Here is a 23,192-nt window from a genome sequence, read left to right on the forward strand (position 1 = left end):
GAATTAGTTAACAATAACTATGTACAATTTATGCAGATAATCCGCACTTGGGATGGGCGCCCAGCATCCACTACGGACTCCGAGAAATAGATTTATCGGTAAGTAAAATCTTATTTTCTCTATCGTCCTAGTGGATGCTGGGGTTCCTGAAAGGACCATGGGGATTATACCAAAGCTCCCAAACGGGCGGGAGAGTGCGGATGACTCTGCAGCACCGAATGAGAGAACTCCAGGTCCTCCTTAGCCAGAGTATCAAATTTGTAAAATTTTACAAACGTGTTCTCCCCTGACCACGTAGCTGCTCGGCAAAGTTGTAATGCCGAGACCCCTCGGGCAGCCGCCCAAGATGAGCCCACCTTCCTTGTGGAGTGGGCCTTTACAGATTTAGGCTGTGGCAGGCCTGCCACAGAATGAGCAAGTTGGATTGTGCTACAGATCCAACGAGCAATCGTCTGCTTAGACGCAGGAGCACCCATCTTGTTGGGTGCATACACTATAAACAACGAGTCAGATTTTCTGACTCCAGCTGTCCTTGCAATATATATTTTTAATGCTCTGACAACGTCCAGTAACTTGGAGTCCTCCAAGTCACTTGTAGCCGCAGGCACTACAATAGGCTGGTTCAGATGAAATGCTGACACCACCTTAGGGAGAAAATGCGGACGAGTCCGCAGTTCTGCCCTGTCCGAATGGAAAATCAGATATGGGCTTTTGTAAGATAAAGCTGCCAATTCTGATACTCTCCTGGCAGAAGCCAGGGCTAGAAGCATGGTCACTTTCCAAGTGAGATATTTCAAATCCACCTTATTTAGTGGTTCAAACCAATGAGATTTTAGAAAGTCCAAAACCACATTGAGATCCCACGGTGCCACTGGAGGCACCACAGGAGGCTGTATATGCAGCACTCCCTTAACAAAGGTCTGGACTTCAGGGACTGAAGCCAATTCTTTTTGAAAGAAAATCGACAGGGCCGAAATTTGAACCTTAATAGATCCCAATTTGAGACCCATAGACAATCCTGATTGCAGGAAATGTAGGAATCGACCCAGTTGAAATTCCTCCGTCGGAGCACTCCGATCTTCGCACCACGCAACATATTTTCGCCAAATTCGGTGATAATGTTGCACGGTTACTTCCTTCCTTGCTTTAATCAAAGTAGGAATGACTTCTTCCGGCATGCCTTTTTCCTTTAGGATCCGGCGTTCAACCGCCATGCCGTCAAACGCAGCCGCGGTAAGTCTTGAAACAGACAGGGACCCTGCTGAAGCAAGTCCCTCCTTAGAGGTAGAGGCCACGGATCTTCCGTGATCATCTCTTGAAGTTCCGGGTACCAAGTCCTTCTTGGCCAATCCGGAACCACTAGTATCGTTCTTACGCCTCTTTGCCGTATAATTCTCAATACTTTTGGTATGAGAGGCAGAGGAGGAAACACATACACCGACTGGTACACCCAAGGCGTTACCAGCGCGTCCACAGCTATTGCCTGCGGATCTCTTGACCTGGCGCAATACCTGTCCAGTTTTTTGTTGAGGCGAGACGCCATCATGTCCACCATTGGTCTTTCCCAACGGGTTACCAGCATGTGGAAGACTTCTGGATGAAGTCCCCACTCTCCCGGGTGAAGATCGTGTCTGCTGAGGAAGTCTGCTTCCCAGTTGTCCACTCCCGGGATGAACACTGCTGACAGTGCTATCACATGATTCTCTGCCCAGCGAAGAATCCTTGCAGCTTCTGCCATTGCACTCCTGCTTCTTGTGCCGCCCTGTCTGTTCACATGGGCGACTGCCGTGATGTTGTCCGACTGGATCAACACCGGTTTTCCCTGAAGCAGAGGTTCTGCCTGGCTTAGAGCATTGTATATTGCTCTTAGTTCCAGAATGTTTATGTGAAGAGACGTTTCCAGGCTCGTCCATACTCCCTGGAAGTTTCTTCCTTGTGTGACTGCTCCCCAGCCTCTCAGGCTGGCGTCCGTGGTCACCAGGATCCAATCCTGTATGCCGAACCTGCGGCCCTCCAATAGATGAGGACTCTGCAACCACCACAGAAGAGACACCCTTGTCCTTGGAGACAGGGTTATCCGTAGGTGCATCTGAAGATGCGACCCTGACCATTTGTCCAACAGATCCCTTTGGAAAATTCTTGCGTGGAATCTGCCGAATGGAATTGCTTCGTAAGAAGCCACCATTTTTCCCAGGACTCTTGTGCATTGATGTACAGACACCTTTCCTGGTTTTAGGAGGTTCCTGACAAGCTCGGATAACTCCTTGGCTTTTTCCTCCGGGAGAAAAACCTTTTTCTGAACCGTGTCCAGAATCATCCCTAGGAACAGCAGACGAGTTGTCGGCATTAACTGGGATTTTGGAATATTCAGAATCCACCCGTGCTGTTTTAGCACTTCTTGAGACAGTGCTAATCCCATCTCTAGCTGTTCTCTGGACCTCGCCCTTATTAGGAGATCGTCCAAGTATGGGATAATTAATATGCCTTTTCTTCGAAGAAGAATCATCATCTCGGCCATTACCTTTGTAAAGATCCGAGGTGCCGTGGACAATCCGAACGGCAGCGTCTGAAACTGATAGTGACAGTTTTGTACAACAAACCTGAGGTACCCCTGGTGTGAGGGGTAAATTGGAACGTGGAGATACGCATCCTTGATGTCCAAGGATACCATAAAGTCCCCCTCTTCCAGGTTCGCTATCACTGCTCTGAGTGACTCCATCTTGAACTTGAACTTCTTTATGTACAGGTTCAAGGACTTCAGATTTAGAATAGGCCTTACCGAGCCATCCGGCTTCGGTACCACAAAAAGAGTGGAATAATACCCCTTCCCTTGTTGTAGAAGAGGTACCTTGACTATCACCTGCTGAGAGTACAGCTTGTGAATGGCTTCCAAAACCGTCTCCCTTTCGGAGGGGGACGTTGGTAAAGCAGACTTCAGGAAACGGCGAGGTGGATCTGTCTCTAATTCCAACCTGTACCCTTGAGATATTATCTGCAGGATCCAGGGATCTACCTGCGAGTGAGCCCACTGCGCGCTGTAATTTTTGAGACGACCGCCCACCGTCCCCGAGTCCGCTTGAGAAGCCCCAGCGTCATGCTGAGGCTTTTGTAGAAGCCGGGGAGGGCTTCTGTTCCTGGGAAGGAGCTGCGTGTTGCTGTCTCTTCCCTCGACCTCTGCCTCGTGGCAGATATGAATAGCCCTTTGCTCTCTTATTTTTAAAGGAACGAAAGGGCTGCGGTTGAAAAGTCGGTGCCTTTTTCTGTTGGGGAGTGACTTGAGGTAGAAAGGTGGATTTCCCGGCTGTAGCCGTGGCCACCAAATCTGATAGACCGACTCCAAATAACTCCTCCCCTTTATACGGCAAAACTTCCATATGCCGTTTTGAATCCGCATCGCCTGTCCACTGTCGCGTCCACAAAGCTCTTCTGGCCGAAATGGACATAGCACTTACCCGTGATGCCAGTGTGCAGATATCCCTCTGTGCATCACGCATATAAAGAAATGCATCCTTTATTTGTTCTAACGACAGTAAAATATTGTCCCTGTCCAGGGTATCAATATTTTCAATCAGGGACTCTGACCAAACTACCCCAGCACTGCCCATCCAGGCAGTCGCTACAGCTGGTCGTAGTATAACACCTGCATGTGTGTATATACTTTTTTGGATATTTTCCATCCTCCTATCTGATGGATCTTTAAGTGCGGCCGTCTCAGGAGAGGGTAACGCCACTTGTTTAGATAAGCGTGTTAGCGCCTTGTCCACCCTAGGAGGTGTTTCCCAGCGCTCCCTAACCTCTGGCGGGAAAGGGTATAATGCCAATAATTTCTTTGAAATTATCAGCTTTTTATCAGGGGCAACCCACGCTTCATTACACACGTCATTTAATTCTTCTGATTCAGGAAAAACTATAGGTAGTTTTTTCATACCCCACATAATACCCTGTTTAGTGGTACCTGTAGTATCAAGCTAAATGTAACGCCTCCTTCATTGCCAAAATCATATAACGTGTGGCCCTACTGGAAAATACGGTTGAATCGTCACCGTCACCACTGGAGTCAGTGCCTGCGTCTGGGTCTGTGTCGACCGACTGAGGCAAAGGGCGTTTCACAGCCCCTGACGGTGTTTGAGTCGCCTGGACAGGCACTAATTGATTGTCCGGCCGCCTCATGTCGTCAAACGACTGCTTTAGCGTGTTGACACTATCCCGTAGTTCCATAAATAAAGGCATCCATTCTGGTGTCGACTCCCTAGGGGGTGACATCCTCATATTTGGCAATTGCTCCGCCTCCACACCAATATCGTCCTCATACATGTCGACACACACGTACCGACACACAGCAGACACACAGGGAATGCTCCTAACGAAGACAGGACCCACTAGCCCTTTGGGGAGACAGAGGGAGAGTTTGCCAGCACACACCAAAAGCGCTATATATATATCAGGGATAGCCTTATAATAAGTGCTCCCTTATAGCTGCTTTGTTATATCAAAATATCGCCATAAATTTGCCCCCCCCCTCTCTGTTTTACCCTGTTTCTGTAGTGCAGTGCAGGGGAGAGACTTGGGAGCCGTCCTGACCAGCGGAGCTGTGAGAGGAAATGGCGCCGTGTGCTGAGGAGATAGGCCCCGCCCCTTTTCTGGCGGGCTCGTCTCCCGCTATTTAGAAAAATCAGGCAGGGGTTAAATATCTCCATATAGCCTCTAGGGGCTATATGTGAGGTATTTTTAGCCTTTATAGGTATTCATTTGCCTCCCAGGGCGCCCCCCTCCCAGCGCCCTGCACCCTCAGTGACTGCCGTGTGAAGTGTGCTGAGAGGAAAATGGCGCACAGCTGCAGTGCTGTGCGCTACCTTTAGAAGACTGCAGGAGTCTTCAGCCGCCGATTCTGGACCTCTTCTGACTTCAGCATCTGCAAGGGGGCCGGCGGCGCGGCTCCGGTGACCATCCAGGCTGTACCTGTGATCGTCCCTCTGGAGCTTGATGTCCAGTAGCCAAGAAGCCAATCCATCCTGCACGCAGGTGAGTTGACTCCTTCTCCCCTCAGTCCCTCGCTGCAGTGATCCTGTTGCCAGCAGGAATCACTGTAAAAATAAAAAACCTAGCTAAACTTTTTCTAAGCAGCTCTTTAGGAGAGCCACCTAGATTGCACCCTTCTCGGCCGGGCACAAAAATCTAACTGGAGGAGGGTCATAGGGGGAGGAGCCAGTGCACACCACCTGATCTGAAAAAGCTTTACTTTTTGTGCCCTGTCTCCTGCGGAGCCGCTATTCCCCATGGTCCTTTCAGGAACCCCAGCATCCACTAGGACGATAGAGAAAGAGTAACAGTATCCAATAAAACATGGTCCCTGCCTCCCATGGGATAAGATTGTTTTGGGTCATAAGCACAGGTTTAGGACTGCTTGGCCTGCTCTTACCCACTTTCTCTGCAGCCTTTAGCAGCAGGCAGCTTGATGATGATGGCACAGATAAGCTAGAGATAAAGCAATGAATTATATATTATACAAGTCGTTCTCTACCAGAATCATTGCATCCAGTGGTGTAACGTCACTGCGCGCTGCTTTTCGCATGCCTGATATTAATTTTGAAAAGATACTAAGCAAGACAACTATTTTATCACCGAGAATCACAGAAGTTCCCACAAAAGTTACTTCAAATGCAAGTACCCCTTGCCTCTACACAAAGTAAACTGCAGCAAATCCCTCTATAGAATGACTTCAATCCTATAAATGGCCAGAGATGAGCTCTGGGCTGGGAAATCCAGCTACTGAAATGTGCTCACCTGCTCTTATACAAGCAACGTTGACCAACCACCATTCTGGCAACCGGGGCAAGAGCACGATAACTCTGTCTCCTGGTTTCAAGTCGCAAGCATCAGAAAGTATGTTGGCCACTTTCCTAGAGTGGAACCCAAGCTCATCAAAGCCCCATTTGATCTCTTTCCCTTGACCATCTATCCACCAGAGGGCAGGGTTGGAACTTCTGCTGCCATCCTTGGAAAATAACATTGTTATTATTAAACCTCATATAGCACCAATATGCTCCATAACACTATATAGAGACAGGCATAAGTTCATCGCAGTTGCCTGGAGGAAATTTGGAGTTTGGTGCCCCTCCCACCTCTTGAAAAACAAACAGGGAAAACAAAAACAAATATTGTGTGTGTATGGGATGCGGTCAAGATGCCAGCGGTCAGGATACCGGCATTCGAAATCCTGGCATCGGAAACCCAACACAAGGCCAAAATACCGACACCGGAACTCCGACATCACTTGGAATGCGGACGCCGGAATCCCGAACTCCGACATCACGAACGTAAGTATGCCGGGGACTTCCAGGTTTTGGCCACGGGGAGGGGATTAGATTTAGGCTGCAGGGGAAGGGTTAGGCTGCGGGGAAGGCTGGGTTAGAGTAAGGCTGCGGAGAGGGGGGCTAGGTTTAGACACCACCGAGGAGTATTAGTATTAGTTAGGCTGCGGGGAAAGGAGGTTTAGGGTTAGGCAATGGGGGAGGGGGTTAGGTTTAGGAACCACCGGGGAGGGTTAGAGTTAGGTTTTGGAGGAGGAAAGGTTAGGGTTAGGTTGTGGGAAGGGAGGGTTAGGGAACGGGGGGGGAGGTTATGCATACTTACCCAATCCCTGTCGGGATACTGAGCATCGGGATACCGGTGCAGGTCTTATGACCGACAGCATCCCAAATGCCGACTTCCCTTATCACAATAGTGTGTACTATATATATATATATATATATATATATATATGTGCACCAGAGGTCTGGCTCTCACCAGCAATAGGCAATAATCCGGGTGCCAGCACATAATTAGCAATATAAAAAAAACGGAGGTGCTGCACTCATAGGTATATAAGAGCCGGTGGGTCTGGGACTGGGTCAAGCTCAAGAGAGTCAGCAATCTGCAGCACGCAGAATCAGCGATCACTGGTCGGTCCCATCTCACGGTCCAGCAGCAGAGGTGGAGGCACCGTCGCTTGCTGAAACACATGCTGAGCAGTACCATGATGGAGCCATCCGGTCCCCTATTGCAGGTGTTAGCAGGGCTCCTGGGATGTCACCAGCCGTTTCCCTGGAGTGTATAACTGTTAATTTATCTACTGACAGCACGAGGAAAAGAGGAAACCTTAAAAAAAAAAGTCTACAAAACCAATATGAGACCTTCTGGATGTTCAACATTTGAATCACATGATCAAAGAACTAAGCATAAGGTTATGTTCTCCAGTCTACTATCAGACATGCTGTAATTCTAATAGGGATCTAAAACTTTAAACTTATTACTGATAAGATCAAGCACAAGCATACTTAGTGTCTTGGTGCCTCTTTTGAAACCTCTGTACTCCACCATGAAAGAGGTCCCCACTAAGTGATTGCTAGTGTTTTTGTGAATCTGTTGCTGCATACCACACTACAGATTCTGGCTTAACAATCTGACCACTTGCTTCTCAGCTGCTCCTCCGTATCTTTGCTATACCTGGATATCAACACTGGCTTGGTTCAGACTAAAGGGCCCTACACATATAAAGATCCGCCGCCGAGCTGCCCGACGGCGGATACGGGCGACCCGGCGGCGCGGGGGGGGGGGGGGGGGGGGCAGTGAAGTTTCTTCACTTCCCCGTCGTCACCCGGCTCCATTGAAGTGCAGACAAATATGGACGAGATCGCCCATATTGGCCTGCATGTACAGCCGACGGGACACCAGCGATGAACGAGCGCGGGGCCTCGCATCGTTCATCGCTGGTGACTCCACACTCTAAGATATGAACGTTATCTTGTTCAATAATGAACAAGATCGTTCATATCTTTGAGGAATATCGGAAAGTGTGTAGGGCCTATTACGCTTCTGTTAGCTCCACAACATCTCCAAATTTGTGTACTGAAATCAGATGCCTGATTTTGAGATGGACACAGCTGAAAGTTTTGAAGGTGTGTCTGATGATGGCATCTGAAAATGTACCAAGCAGGTTTGTTGCGTCTAAAGACACAAAGTGGGCATCCCAGTCCTTGCAGTCATACACATACTTATACAGCACGGGAAGTGCTTTCCTAGTGTTAATATACATAAAGTTGCAGGTACAAGTACAGCAAAATATTCTGAAGTGATCAAAGCAGCATGTGACTCACAATTAGCCCATTGTAGCATCTTGAGTATGAAAAAGGGCATTTTCTAGCAATATTTTAAGATGTAGGCGACCAGACTGGTAGAGCTAATGGATGTGAGGAACTAAGCAGAGGGCAGGGACAATATTAGTAAGGCAGTGGAAGAAAATGATAGTGTTCCTGAAGATGAGGGATATTGACGAGATATGACTATGAGAGAAGACGATAAACTCTGTTTAGGACTTGTTATGCTGTAGGTAGTGTTGAGACATCTACAGGTATGTGGAGATCTCTGGTTGGAGACACTGTTGGCTACATTAGATACTACAGAAGGGGTGAGGTTATAACCATAAGCAAATATAAAAACAAATTACCTTCTCAGCAGCAGACCACTTGTCTAAGATGTCACTTGCAAAATTGAAATATTCTGGCACTTCAGGTTTGTAATCTTGTATAATGCTCTCATAATCTGAATAATTCTGCGGGGTGAAACACCTGTGGTGCTGGCTGATGAATCTGGAACATACTCTTGAGGTATATAGGGTGGCAAAACCTTTGACTTTGAGAAGAATTTTCATAGTGGACAGATTTTGTATCTATACAGAAACAAATACATAACATACAATAATAAAATGTTTACTGGTTCTCAAAGGAAATGTGAAAATGGTATAAGGTTAAAAAATATAACTTTTTTTCTCTGACGTCCTAAGTGGATGCTGGGGACTCCGTCAGGACCATGGGGAATAGCGGCTCCGCAGGAGACAGGGCACAAAATTAAAAGTTTGACCACTAGGTGGTGTGCACTGGCTCCTCCCCCTATGACCCTCCTCCAAGCCTCAGTTAGATTTTTGTGCCCGGCCGAGAAGGGTGCAATCTAGGTGGCTCTCCTAAAGGGCTGCTTAGAATAAAAGTTTGTTAGGTTTTTTTATTTTCAGTGAGTCCTGCTGGCTTCTTAGGCTACTGGACATTAGCTCCAGAGGGACGATCACAGGTACAGCCTGGATGGGTCACCGGAGCCGCGCCGCCGGCCCCCTTACAGATGCTGAAGAGAGAAGAGGTCCAGAAATCGGCGGCTGAAGACTTCCCAGTCTTCTTAAGGTAGCGCACAGCACTGCAGCTGTGCGCCATTGCTCTCAGCACACTTCACACCGCGGTCACTGAGGGTGCAGGGCGCTGGGGGGGGCGCCCTGGGCAGCAATGAGATTACCTATACTGGCTAAAAATACATCACATATAGCCCCTGGGTTATATGGATGTATTTAACCCCTGCCAGGATTACAGAAAAAACCGGGAGAAGAGCCCGCCGAAAAGGGGGCGGGGCCTATCTCCTCAGCACACAGCGCCATTTTTCCCACACAGCTCCGCTGGTAGGAAGGCTCCCAAGCTCTCCCCTGCACTGCACTACAGAAACAGGGTAAAATCAGAGAGGGGGGGCACTTATTTGGCGATATTCATAATATTTAAGCTGCTATAAGGGAAACACACTTATTTAAGGTTGTCCCTATATATTTATAGCGCTTGGGTGTGTGCTGGCAAACTCTCCCTCTGTCTCCCCAAAGGGCTAGTGGGGTCCTGTCTTCTATCAGAGCATTCCCTGTGTGTCTGCTGTGTGTCGGTACGTGTGTGTCGACATGTATGAGGACGATGTTGGTGTGGAGGCGGAGCAATTGCCTGTAGTGGTGATGTCACCCCCTAGGGAGTCGACACCGGAATGGATGGCTTTGTTTATGGAATTACGTGATAGTGTCAGCACGCTGCAAAAGTCGTTTGACGACATGAGACGGCCGGCAAACCAATTAGTACCTGTCCAGGCGTCTCAGACACCGTCAGGGGCTTTAAAACGCCCATTACCTCAGTCGGTCGATACGGACACCGACACGGACACTGACTCCAGTGTCGACGGTGAAGAAGCAAACGTATTTTCCAGTAGGGCCACACGTTACAAGATCACGGCAATGAAGGAGGCTTTGCATATTTCTGATACTGCAAGTACCACAAAAAAGGGGATTATGTGGGGTGTGAAAAAACTACCCGTAGTTTTTCCTGAATCAGATGAATTGAATGAAGTGTGTGATGAAGCGTGGGTTACCCCCGATAAAAAACTGCTAATTTCAAAGAAGTTATTGGCATTATACCCTTTCCCGCCAGAGGTTAGGGCGCGCTGGGAAACACCCCCTAGGGTAGATAAGGCGCTCACACGCTTATCAAAACAAGTGGCGTTACCGTCCCCAGAAACGGCCGCCCTCAAAGACCCAGCTGATAGGAGGCTGGAAAATACCCTAAAAAGTATATACACACATACTGGTGTTATACTGCGACCAGCTATCGCATCAGCATGGATGTGCAGTGCTGGGGTGGCTTGGTCGGAGTCACTGACTGAAAATATTGATACCCTGGATAGGGACAGTATTTTATTGACTATAGAGCATTTAAAGGATGCAAAGGGTAAGAGACTGCAGCAAGCAGCTCCCTCTCAGGAGCAGAAGCCCTCCCCCGCTTCTGCAAAGTCCTCAGCATGACGCTGGGGCCTTACAAGCGGACTCAGGTGCGGTGGGGGGTCGCCTCAAGAATTTCAGCGCGCAGTGGGCTCACTCACAAGTGGACCCCTGGATCCTGCAGGTAGTATCTCAGGGTTACAGGTTGGAATTCGAGACGTCTCCCCCTCGCCGGTTCCTGAAGTCTGCTTTACCAACGTCTCCTTCCGACAGGGAGACGGTATTGGAAGCCATTCACAAGCTGTATTCTCAGCAGGTGATAGTCAAGGTACCCCTCCTACAACAAGGAAAGGGGTATTATTCCACGCTGTTTGTGGTACCGAAGCCGGACGTCTCGGTAAGACCTATTCTAAATCTGAAGTCTTTGAACATGTACATACAAAAGTTCAAGTTCAAGATGGAGTCACTCAGAGCAGTGATAGCGAATCTGGAAGAAGGGGACTTTATGGTGTCCTTGGACATCAAGGATGCTTACCTCCATGTCCCAATCTGCCCTTCACACCAAGGGTACCTCAGGTTCGTGGTACAAAATTGTCATTATCAGTTTCAGACGCTGCCGTTTGGATTGTCCACGGCACCCCGGGTCTTTACCAAGGTAATGGCCGAAATGATGATTCTTCTTCGAAGAAAAGGCGTATTAATTATCCCTTACTTGGACGATCTCCTGATAAGGGCAAGATCCAGAGAACAGTTAGAGGCCGGGGTAGCACTAACCCAAGTAGTGCTGCAACAGCACGGGTGGATTCTAAATTTTCCAAAATCCCAGCTGAGCCCGACGACACGTCTACTGTTCCTAGGGATGATTCTGGACACTGTTCAGAAAAAGGTGTTTCTTCCGGAGGAGAAAGCCAGGGAGTTATCCGAACTTGTCAGAAACCTCCTAAAACCAGGAAAAGTGTCTGTGCATCAATGCACAAGAGTCCAGGGAAAAATGGTGGCTTCTTACGAAGCGATTCCATTCGGCAGATTCCACGCACGAATTTTTCAGTGGGATCTGCTGGACAAATGGTCCGGATCGCATCTGCAGATGCATCAGCGGATAACCTTGTCTCCGAGGACAAGGGTGTCTCTTCTGTGGTGGTTGCAGAGTGCTCATCTGTTAGATGGCCGCAGATTCGGCATACAGGACTGGGTCCTGGTGACCACGGATGCCAGTCTGAGAGGCTGGGGAGCAGTCACACAGGGAAGAAACTTCCAGGGCGTGTGGTCAAGCCTGGAGACGTCTCTTCACATAAATATACTGGAGCTAAGAGCGATCTACAATGCTCTAAGCCTGGCAAAACCTCTGCTTCAGGGTCAGCCGGTGTTGATCCAGTCGGACAACATCACGGCAGTCGCCCACGTAAACAGACAGGGCGGCACAAGAAGCAGGGGGGCAATGGCAGAAGCTGCGAGGATTCTTCGCTGGGCGGAAAATCATGTGATAGCACTGTCAGCAGTGTTCATTCCGGGAGTGGACAACTGGGAAGCAGACTTCCTCAGCAGACACGACCTTCACCCGGGAGAGTGGGGACTTCATCCAGAAGTCTTCCACATGCTTGCGATCCGTTGGGAAAAACCAATGGTGGACATGATGGCGTCCCGCCTCAACAAAAAACTGGACAGGTATTGCGCCAGGTCAAGAGATCCTCAGGCAATAGCTGTGGACGCCCTGGTAACGCCATGGGTGTACCAGTCAGTGTATGTGTTCCCTCCTCTGCCTCTCATACCCAAGGTACTGAGAATTATACGGCAAAGGGGAGTAAGAACGATACTCGTGGCTCCGGATTGGCCAAGAAGGACTTGGTACCCGGAACTTCAGGAGATGCTCACGGAAGATCCGTGGCCCCTACCCCTAAGAAGGGATCTGCTTCAGCAGGGACCTTGTCTATTCCAAGACTTACCGCGGCTGCGTTTGACGGCATGGCGGTTGAACGCCGGATCCTGAAGGAAAAAGGCATTCCGGAAGAAGTCATTCCTACCCTGATTAAGGCCAGGAAGGAAGTGACCGCACAGCATTATCACCGCATTTGGAGAAAATATGTTGCGTGGTGTGAGGCCAGGAGGGCCCCGACGGAGGAATTTCAACTGGGTCGATTCCTACATTTCCTGCAAACAGGATTGTCTATGGGCCTCAAATTGGGGTCCATTAAGGTTCAAATTTCGGCCCTGTCGATTTTCTTCCAGAAAGAATTGGCTTCAGTTCCTGAAGTCCAAACTTTTGTCAAAGGAGTACTACATATACAGCCCCCGGTTGTGCCTCCAGTGGCACCGTGGGATCTCAATGTAGTTTTGGAATTCCTCAAATCCCATTGGTTTGAGCCACTTAAATCGGTGGATTTGAAATATCTTACATGGAAAGTGACCATGCTACTGGCCCTGGCTTCGGCCAGGAGAGTGTCAAAATTGGCGGCTTTATCGTACAAAAGCCCATATCTGATTTTCCATTCGGACAGGGCAGAACTGCGGACACGTCCTCAGTTTCTCCCTAAGGTGGTATCAGCGTTTCACCTGAACCAACCTATTGTGGTGCCTGCGGCTTCTAGCGGCTTGGAGGACTCCAAGTTGTTGGACGTTGTCAGAGCCTTAAAAATATATATTTCAAGGACGGCTGGAGTCAGAAAGACTGACTCGCTGTTTATACTGTATGCACCCAACAAGCTGGGTGCTCCTGCGTCTAAGCAGACGATTGCTCGTTGGATTTGTAGCACAATTCAACTTGCGCATTCTGTGGCAGGCCTGCCACAGCCAAAATCTGTAAATGCCCACTCCACAAGGAAGGTGGGCTCATCTTGGGCGGCTGCCCGAGGGGTCTCGGCATTACAACTCTGCCGAGCAGCTACGTGGTCAGGGGAGAGCACGTTTGTAAAATTCTACAAATTTGATACCCTGGCTAAGGAGGACCTGGAGTTCTCTCATTCGGTGCTGCAGAGTCATCCGCACTCTCCCGCCCGTTTGGGAGCTTTGGTATAATCCCCATGGTCCTGACGGAGTCCCCAGCATCCACTTAGGACGTCAGAGAAAATAAGAATTTACTTACCGATAATTCTATTTCTCGTAGTCCGTAGTGGATGCTGGGCGCCCATCCCAAGTGCGGATTGTCTGCAATACTTGTACATAGTTATTGTTACAAAAATCGGGTTATTATTGTTGGAAGCCATCTTTTCAGAGGCTCCTCTGTTATCATGCTGTTAACTGGGTTCAGATCACAAGTTGTACAGTGTGATTGGTGTGGCTGGTATGAGTCTTACCCGGGATTCAAAATCCTTCCTTATTGTGTACGCTCGTCCGGGCACAGTATCCTAACTGAGGATTGGAGGAGGGTCATAGGGGGAGGAGCCAGTGCACACCACCTAGTGGTCAAACTTTTGATTTTGTGCCCTGTCTCCTGCGGAGCCGCTATTCCCCATGGTCCTGACGGAGTCCCCAGCATCCACTACGGACTACGAGAAATAGAATTATCGGTAAGTAAATTCTTATTTTTTATCAAAGCTGCAAGATGTATTCTACCATCATGACTGTTCTTTAATACACAAAAGTTGGTTTTACTTGCTTATTATTAAGGACCAGTGTGCATAAGCTACTTGAACCACATAATGGGGTAAATTTACTAAAGCTTCTAAAACAGAGAATTGGTGATGTTGCCCATAGCAAACAATCAGATGCTGTCTTTCATTTCTAAAAGGCAATACAGAAATGATAGACAGCATCTGATTGGTTGCTATGGGCAACATCACCAATTCTCTGTTTTAGAAGCTGTGGTAAATATACCCCAATGACTGGATTGGAGACTGACATACAGTAGATGCAAGTCTGAACAGAGATCATCTGGCCTGATTCAGAGTTGTATGCAACTTCAGTGGTGTGTGGACTGTGCATGTGCAGAACGGGTCCTGCGACACTGCACACAGGTGGTTAGTCAGGTTTGTTAGCAAACCAAATATATACGTTATCGTAAGAACTTACCGTTGATAAAAGTATTTCTCCTAAATCCACAGGATCCACAGGATAACAATGGGATATGATGAAGCGACAGCAGATTTGCATCAATCGGTCAAAGCTTTCCGGCCTCCTAGCATGCAACGGCCCGCCCATATAGCCCCGCCTCCTGGCTCAGGCAAATCAGTTGTATTCCAAAGCTCAAGGCAGGAGTATCATAGATAGCCCTGATCAGGCGAAGAGAACACACATGTATACCCTTACGTACAAGAAGGAAGAGGTTTGTGAGTAAAAGGATCCTCAAATCAGGTGCGTCAGGGTGGGATCCTGTGGACTTAGGAGAAATACCGTTATCAATGGTAAGTTCTTACCATAACGTATATTTTTCCGTCAGGGTCCACAGGTTATCCAAGGGATAACAATGGGATTTCCCAAAGCAATTTAGTGGTGGAGACGCTCCTGATTGGACAGGAGAATCCTTCGCCCGAATTCAGCGTCATGAGAGGCAAAGGTATCCATGGCATAATGTCTAATGAATGTGTTAATGGAAGACCATGTGGCTGCCTTACATATATCTTCTGCTGAAGCACCACGTTGTGCTGCCCATGATGGACCTACCTTATGAGTAGAGTGAGCAGAGACATTAGCCGGAACAGGGAGATCAGCTTGAGAATATGCTTCTGAAATCGTCATCCGAAGCCATCTTGCCAGTGTTTGCTTATCAGCAGGCCATCCTTTCTTGTGAAATCCATAGAGAATGAAAAGAGAATCTGTCTTTCTGATGGCACTGGTACGATCCACGTAGATCCTTAAAGCACGGACAACGTCCAGCGATGCATCTCCCGCAGAAAGTCCGGTTCCTGGAAAGCCAGGACTACAATCTCTTCATTAAGGTGGAATTTAGACACCACCTTCAGAAGATACCCAGATATAGTTCTGAGAACTGCTTTATCTGGATAAAAAAAATAATAATCAGAAATGGGGAACGACATGATAATGCCCCTAAATCTGATACTCTTCTAGCTGACGCCACAGTCAGTAGAAAGAGAACTTTAGCTGTCAACCATTTAAGATCCACTTCATTAAGTGATTCAAATGGGGCAACTTGAAGGGCTTTCAGGACTAGACTTAAGTCCCAAGGCACTGTAGGAGAAACAAAAGGAGGTTGAATGCGCAGCATTCCCTGGAAAAAAGTAGGCACATCCTGTAAGTTAGTCATTTTCTTTTGGAACCATACAGTCAATGCTGACGCTTGCACTCTCAAGGAAGCCACCTTCAAACCTTTATCCATTCCTGCCTGAAGGAATGCTAAGACCCTGGAAACTCTGAAAGACTTAGGGTCCATTTTGCGTTCACTGCACCAATGAATATAGGTTTGCCATATTCGGCGATAAATGCGAGCTGAGGAAGGTTTCCTTGCTCTGAGCATAGTTTGAATTACCTGTTGTGAGAATCCTCTTGACTTCAGGATAGAGGTTTCAAGAGCCACGCCGTCAAAGACAGTCGATCCAGATGTCTTTGATAACTAGGACCCTGCATCAGTAGATCTGGACGTTGAGGGAGCAGAAGTGGAGCATCCATCGACATTCTCTGCAGATCTGTGTACCAATGCCTCCTGGGCCAAGCCAGAGCTATTAGTATCACGGCACCTTTCCCTTGCTTTATCTTTCTCACCACCCTGATTGGAGGAAACACATAAGCCAGATGAAAGTCCCATCTTACAGACAGGGCATCCACAGAGATCGCTCTGGGATCCTTTGTTCTTGACCCGTATGCGAGAACTTTGTTGTTAAGACGGGATGCCATGAGATCTATCTCTGGCAAACCCCACTTGTCTACTAGAGTCTGGAAGACCTCCGGGTGTAGAGCCCATTCGCTTGCCTGAATGGCATGTCGACTGAGAAAGTCCGCTTTCCAGTTTAGGACTCCTGGAACGAACACTGCGGACAAAGCTGGATGATGAAGTTCTGCCCACTTTAGAATGTGACTTACCTCCTTCATTGCTTTCTGCCTGCGAGTTCCTTCCTGATGGTTGAGGTACGCTACTGCCGTTGCATTATCCAAGCGAATCTGGACTGGTTTTCCTCGAAGAATGTCCTTTGCCTGAATCAGTGCCATGTATATGGCCCAAAGTTCCAATATATTTATTGGCAGGCAACCTTCTTCCTTGGTCCATTGCCCCTGAAAACACAACCTTTTTGACACTGCTCCCCAGCCCTGGAGACTGGCATCTGTTGTCAGAATTTCCCAATCTGATATCCAAAAGGGTCTCTCCTTGTCCAGATGGGATGTCTGTAGCCACCAGGCTAATGACCTTCTTACTTCTATCGTAAGAACCATAGTCTGTGTTTTTATCATCTGATGAAACCCATTCCATTTGGCAAGAATCACGCTGCAGAAGCCTCGAGTGGAATTGTGCATACTCCACCATGTCAAATGTTGACACCATCATACCCATCACACGCATTGTTGTGTGAATGGATACCTTTTGACTGTGTAGCAAGTCCTGATTCCTTGACTGAACCGTGGATATTTTGTTCAGAGGTAACATTACTCTCTGAAGACCTGAATCCAGTACAGCCCCCAAGTGAGTCATCCGCTGTGACGGAACCAGAGACAATTTTGCCCAATTTATGAGCCACCCGTGCTTCTACAGTCACGTTATTGTCTGTTGCAGATGACATAGGAAAAATTCCTGCGACTGTGCCAGGATAAAAAGATCGTCAAGGTATAGAAAAATTCTTATCCCCTGCTGGCGGAGATAAACTGCCATTACCACCATAATCTTGGTAAATACTCTGGGGCTGTGGCTAACCCAAAAGGTAGGGCCTGGAACTGAAAATGCTGGACCCCTGTCCTCATTGTGCATGAGGAACTGGAATGACTACTCCTGACTGAAGCAATTTCTGAACTGCCTCTTGCAAAGCCCTGGCCTTCGTCTCCACCCGAGACGGGCTGAAACAAAAAAACCTTTGAGGAGGGTGCTTTTTGAAGGCAAAAGCATAACCTAGAGATACCGCTTCCTGCACCCGGGCATCTGTTGTAGACTGCTGCCAGATCTGTGCAAACTGAAGTCGGCCCCCCACCCTGGGATCCCCCAGGTGGAGGCCCGCACAATCAGGCTGTTAGCTTATCTGTTTTACCAACCGGTCTTCTGGTAGCCCAATGCTTTTTAGTCTTACCAGACTTGTTGTATTGGAACTGCCTGCTATCACTTTTACTTTTAGCTTTTCCTTGAGACCGAAAGGGACGAAAAGCCGGAACTTTAGGTTTGAAATTGTATGTGGAAGGAAACTTTACTTTCTTGGAGTCTGCTTCTGACTCCAAAATATTTGTCAATTATTTACCAAAAAGAATATCTCCAGAAAAGGCCAAAGATTCCAAAACCTTCTTAGATTCTGAATCAGCTTTCCACGTACGTAGCCAAACTGCTCTACGAGCAGCTATTGTTAAAGCTGATGCCCTGGGGGCAATAGTACCCATATCCAATGCTGCTTCTTCCAAGAACATTGCAGCCTGTTTTATATGTCCTATATGGGATTTTTGCTCTCTAGATGCTATTGAAAAATCTCCCTTTCAATGCATCAGCCCAGGCAGCCACTGACTTTGCCATCCAAGCTGAAGCCATGGCTGGCCTTATGACTGCCCCAGACAGTAAAAAAAATATTTTTAGAAAACCATCCACTCTCCTATCTGTGACATCATTTAATGATGTTAAAGGCAAAGGTAATGTAGATTTTCGCACTAATCGAATCACATGCGTATCTAATTTAGGAGCCACCTCCCTTTTTAAACAATCTCCAGCTGGAAGAGGATAATTAGAATTCCAATTCTTAGGAATTCTAAACAACTTATTAGACATAGCCCAAGCCTCTTCCATGATTTCCGTCAGCTGATCTGACCCTGGAAACTCGGTGTTAACTGTTTTGGGATGTTTAAACACAGGTGCCTTGGTTATTAACACAGGCTCTGCTAAATCCTCTAAGGATAGAATGGCTTTCATTGCTTTAATAAACTCAGCTATATCCACTGAGCTGAGACCTCCTCCTCCTCTTTGTATACCGAAGTAGAATTAATTGAGCTTTCATCCTTATCTGAACCATGTGTAGCCTGTGAGGATGACGGTTTACTTACCACAGGCTTATCAGCCTGTTTCTTTTGAGAGGCAGCTGATGGAAGTGATACACCACAGGTGGGAAACTGCATGTAAGGGTTAATCGTGTAACCTATCCCCAGTACAGGAGTTGTAGGAATTATCCTTTCAGCTATACTGGATAAAGTCTGTGCAAACATAGCCCAAGGTGGATCAACCTGCACCTGAATCTGCCTTGTATTTTTCAAGAACCCCTGGTGAAAGCTAAAACAATTTGCACACAAACCATCCTGAACCAGATCCTGAGAGGATAACACAGCCTTGCAAGACAAACATGATATGAGTGTTGGTGTTGCTGTGAGTGTATCTTCCTCACCTTTGCCGCTCGTAGACATGATAAATAATCAACACTTCCACAGTGTACTACACAATTTGTGACTGTAATAACTTTAAGCTTTTTAAAGTGACATACAATCCGACCCTACCCATGCACCAGCATTGAGGATCAGAACAGAACAAAACTGAATGCTTCGGCGCTAAGGGTTGCTGAGAGCTGTAGTTTATTTAGTGCATCTCCTTCCCTGTAATGCGGCGCCATGGGACACCGGCGCTAACAATAGTGACTGGCTGGTAGAACTGACTCGCTGAATCAATGTAAAAGGTGAGAGTGCTGTGCAGTGTCAGTGTTCAGACATTACCCTCCGCGATATCACCCACTCTATCCATTACATTAGCCATCTCGTGGCCGGCCATATTGCTGGGTTAGTGACATCAGCGGTGACGCGGGCCGCCTGTCTCTATAGAGTGAACGGGAAACGGGTTGCATCGACTCGGCTTTCCCATTCACATAGCACAGCGAGCCGGGTTGAACATGCGTTCAATCCTGCTCGACACCCGATTTGAAATACCGGGTTGCTCAACCCAGATTATTTCATCTGGCTTCTTTCAGACCGCACAGCAACACGGGTTATGCGCGCTCATGTGCAATTAAAACGTTAAAAGCTGGCGGTCTTAAAGGGGTATAATTTTGCCTATATGGCATTTTATAAACAAAATTTTTTTCTTTTGCAACAATTTCAACAGAAATATTTAACAGTATAACAGCAGCAAGAAACATACATATATAAGGAAAGGGGGTAAGGAAGAGTGTAATACCCTTTTCAGACAGAAAGCAAAATTAACGAATTAATGAGTGAAGCAGTTCTACCCGGTAATTTTGCGATTAACTTGGGTCCTTTTTCTGTGTGAAAGGGTCAAACCGGGTTGAAATTTCCAAGACTTCGACCCAGAAATTTACCAGGGTCGGAGACACGGGAACTTTGACCCGGGTTGACCCTTTCACTCAGACGAAATACCTGTGTTGTTCTGCAAATTACTGGGTAATATACTTGTCTGTGTGAACGGGGGTTATGCAGGGACTGGCAAAACTACCCAGCACTCAAATACTGGGTAGATGCTGGCATTTTCAGACATTTCTGTCTGAAAAGGGTATAAGAGAGAGGAAGTGAAGGATCCCAGGTGGAAGTTTTGTAATACCCCTTTCAGACCGCCAGCTATGAACACGGGTTATTGGCACATGAACACGCATAAGTCGTGTTCATGTGCAGTCTGACAGATGCCAGTGTTGAAAAACCAGGTCGGAGCAGGGTTGGACATGTGTTTAACCCGGCTCGCTGTGAGGTGTGAACCGGAGCCGGGTCGATGCGACCTGTTTCCCGTACACTGTGTGTGGACAGGCCGCACTTGGAGATCATGTGATCTCCAAGCGCCACCCCCGTCATGTCACCGATGACGTCACCAACCTGGTTGCTTACAGCGGCGGCGGGGCGCCTGAGGCGGGTCGCACCCTGGGAGCTCCCATGTCAGGTGGTCTGATAGGGGTATCAGGGGACAAAGAGGACAGGACCCCCTATGAGCATAATTCACCTGACCAAGGGGGTCATTCCGAGTTGTTCGCTTGTTGCCGATTTTCGCTATACTGCAATTAGTCGCTTACTGCGCATGCGCAAGGTTCACAGAGCGCATGCGCTTAGTTATTTTACACAAAAGTTAGGTATTTTACTCACGGCATAACGAAGCTTTTTCATCGCTGTGCTGATCGTAGTGTGATTGACAGGAAGTGGGTGTTTCTGGGCGGAAACTGGACGTTTTATGGGAGTGTGCAGAAAAACGCAGGCGTTCGAGTTGCAAAACGCAGGAGTGGCTGGAGAAACGGGGGAGTGGTTGGGCAAACGCTGGGTGTGTTTGTGACGTCAAACCAGGAACGAAAAGGACTGAGCTGGTCGCAATGGCTGAGTAAGTCTGGAGCTACTCAGAAACTGCGGGGTAATCGTTACGAGAAAATTAGCGAAGCTTTCGTTAGCAATTCTGCTATGCTAAGATACACTCCCAGTAGGCGGCGGCTTAGCGTGTGCAATGCTGCTAAAAGCAGCTAGCGAGCGAACAACTCGGAATCACCCCCCAAGTACACTATATGAAGCTTGTTCACAGCTCAGAGCATAAGAGGTGCATGATATAATTTTCCAATGGTGCAAATGTTGTATCTAAATACATTTAAAAAAATTATACCGGTGCCTGGTTACAAGAGATGTAGCAGAAACTAGCTAGTATTGCAGACTGTATTTTCTATACCTTGATAAAACTGTAGCATATTACTAGCTACATTGTATATGTTTGACAAACTATATCACTGTTTTATTAGATTATACTACATAGCAATATCTTATTTATTTATTTTTAATTCATGTGTATAGAGTTACCATTTATTTATTCAGCATATTTGTATTGTGTCATCAATACAATTATAATATTGGCCTGCTATAAATACACAGCTCTTATCATCAAACTAATACCATTCTGCACTTTTCAATCCGTGCTGCCATTATTACTTATTTTCTATTTACACTTAACAAGAAGGGTTAATATTATACTGTGCCAATTACTTGAATGGCCACGAATCTGGATATGACATATCAAGTATAATGTCCTCACACTGTTATTATCCTAGCCAGTTAGCAGGGTATACTGTACGTTCTTAATGCCAACATGCAGAATGTTGACAGAAGAATACTGACATAATGTCGATATTGTAATGTCGACATAGCCTGTAATGTGGATTAGGGTATCAGCAATACTCACCACCGCTGCGGATGTCCGCATGCTCAACATGCTGTCCGTTGTGAAAGCTGACCTCCCATCCATGTCGAAATTCTGAATGTCGACAAATTGTACCACACCCGCTAGCAAGCTAACAACTACATTATTGGGTGGCAACGTGCGTGGGAGAGTATGTCAATTATGACCTTGATGTATCTACATAATGCTGATCATACTGCAGCTTATGCACAAAAACTTCATTTAGCTTTATTACGGCAGAACCAGCTCCTACAGGAAAATAATGACGTTTACTTTGATACTGCCAAACAGGGATTCCCGAGATACTCAGATGAAGCATCTTGCAGCAGAGACGGTGAAGCAAGTAACATCAGCATGATACATACAGTGAGCTATGTGACATGGGGCCTAATTCAGACCTGATCGTTCGCTAGGGTTTTTTTGTACTGCTGCGAACAGATAGTCGCCGCCCATAGGGGAGTGTATTTTAGCTGTGCAGGTGTGCGAACGCATGTGTAGCCGAGCTGTACAAACAGATTTTGTGCAGTCTCTGAGTAGCCCAGAACTTACTCAGCCGCTGCAAACACTTCAGCCTGTCCAGGACCGAAATCGACGTCAGGAACCCTCCCTGCAAACGCTTGGACACACCTGCGTTTTTCCAACCACTCCCAGAAAACGGTCAGTTGCCACCCACAAACGCCTTCTTCCTGTCAATCTCCTTGCGATCGCCCATGCGAATAGATTCTTCGCACAAACCCATCGATGAGAGGCGATCCGCTTTGTACCTGTGCGATGCACCTGCACAGTTCTGACCTGATCGCGGCGCTGCAAAAAACACTAGCGAGCAATCAGGTCTGAATTACCCCCATAATCCACTAATTCATTTGTATACAAATGTTGATTGTAAGCTCACATGATCAGCTCCTTCCTAAATTAAAATAAGAATTTACTTACCGATAATTCTATTTCTCGTAGTCCGTAGTGGATGCTGGGGACTCCGTAAGGACCATGGGGAATAGCGGCTCCGCAGGAGACTGGGCACATCTAAAGAAAGCTTTAGGACTATCTGGTGTGCACTGGCTCCTCCCCCCATGACCCTCCTCCAAGCCTCAGTTAGGACACTGTGCCCGGACGAACGTACACAATAAGGAAGGATTTTGAATCCCGGGTAAGACTCATACCAGCCACACCAATCACACCGTACAACTTGTGATCTGAACCCAGTTAACAGCATGATAACAGAGGAGCCTCTAGAAAAGATGGCTCACTACAGCAATAACCCGATTTTTTTTTTTTTTTTTTTGGTAACAATAACTATGTACCAGTATTGCAGACAATCCGCACTTGGGATGGGCGCCCAGCATCCACTACGGACTACGAGAAATAGAATTATCGGTAAGTAAATTCTTATTTTCTCTAACGTCCTAAGTGGATGCTGGGGACTCCGTAAGGACCATGGGG

At 47.3% G+C, this 23,192-nt stretch overlaps 1 protein-coding gene across 1 annotated transcript in view; it reads right to left on the reverse strand.

The window, feature by feature from the left end:
- ACSM3 (acyl-CoA synthetase medium chain family member 3) overlaps positions 1 to 23,192 on the reverse strand; it is a 136,319-nt gene that overhangs the window by 107,843 nt on the left and 5,284 nt on the right. The window contains exons 2-3 of the mRNA XM_063934436.1: positions 8,486 to 8,707; positions 5,785 to 5,995 (exon numbers count right to left, since the gene is read on the reverse strand). Coding sequence (XP_063790506.1) covers positions 5,785 to 5,995; positions 8,486 to 8,689 — 415 coding nt within the window. The 5' untranslated portion in view covers positions 8,690 to 8,707. The remainder of the gene's footprint in view (positions 1 to 5,784; positions 5,996 to 8,485; positions 8,708 to 23,192) is intronic.

The sequence above is a fragment of the Pseudophryne corroboree genome, chromosome 7 (assembly GCF_028390025.1).
Source record: "Pseudophryne corroboree isolate aPseCor3 chromosome 7, aPseCor3.hap2, whole genome shotgun sequence".
Classification (NCBI taxonomy): domain Eukaryota; kingdom Metazoa; phylum Chordata; class Amphibia; order Anura; family Myobatrachidae; genus Pseudophryne; species Pseudophryne corroboree.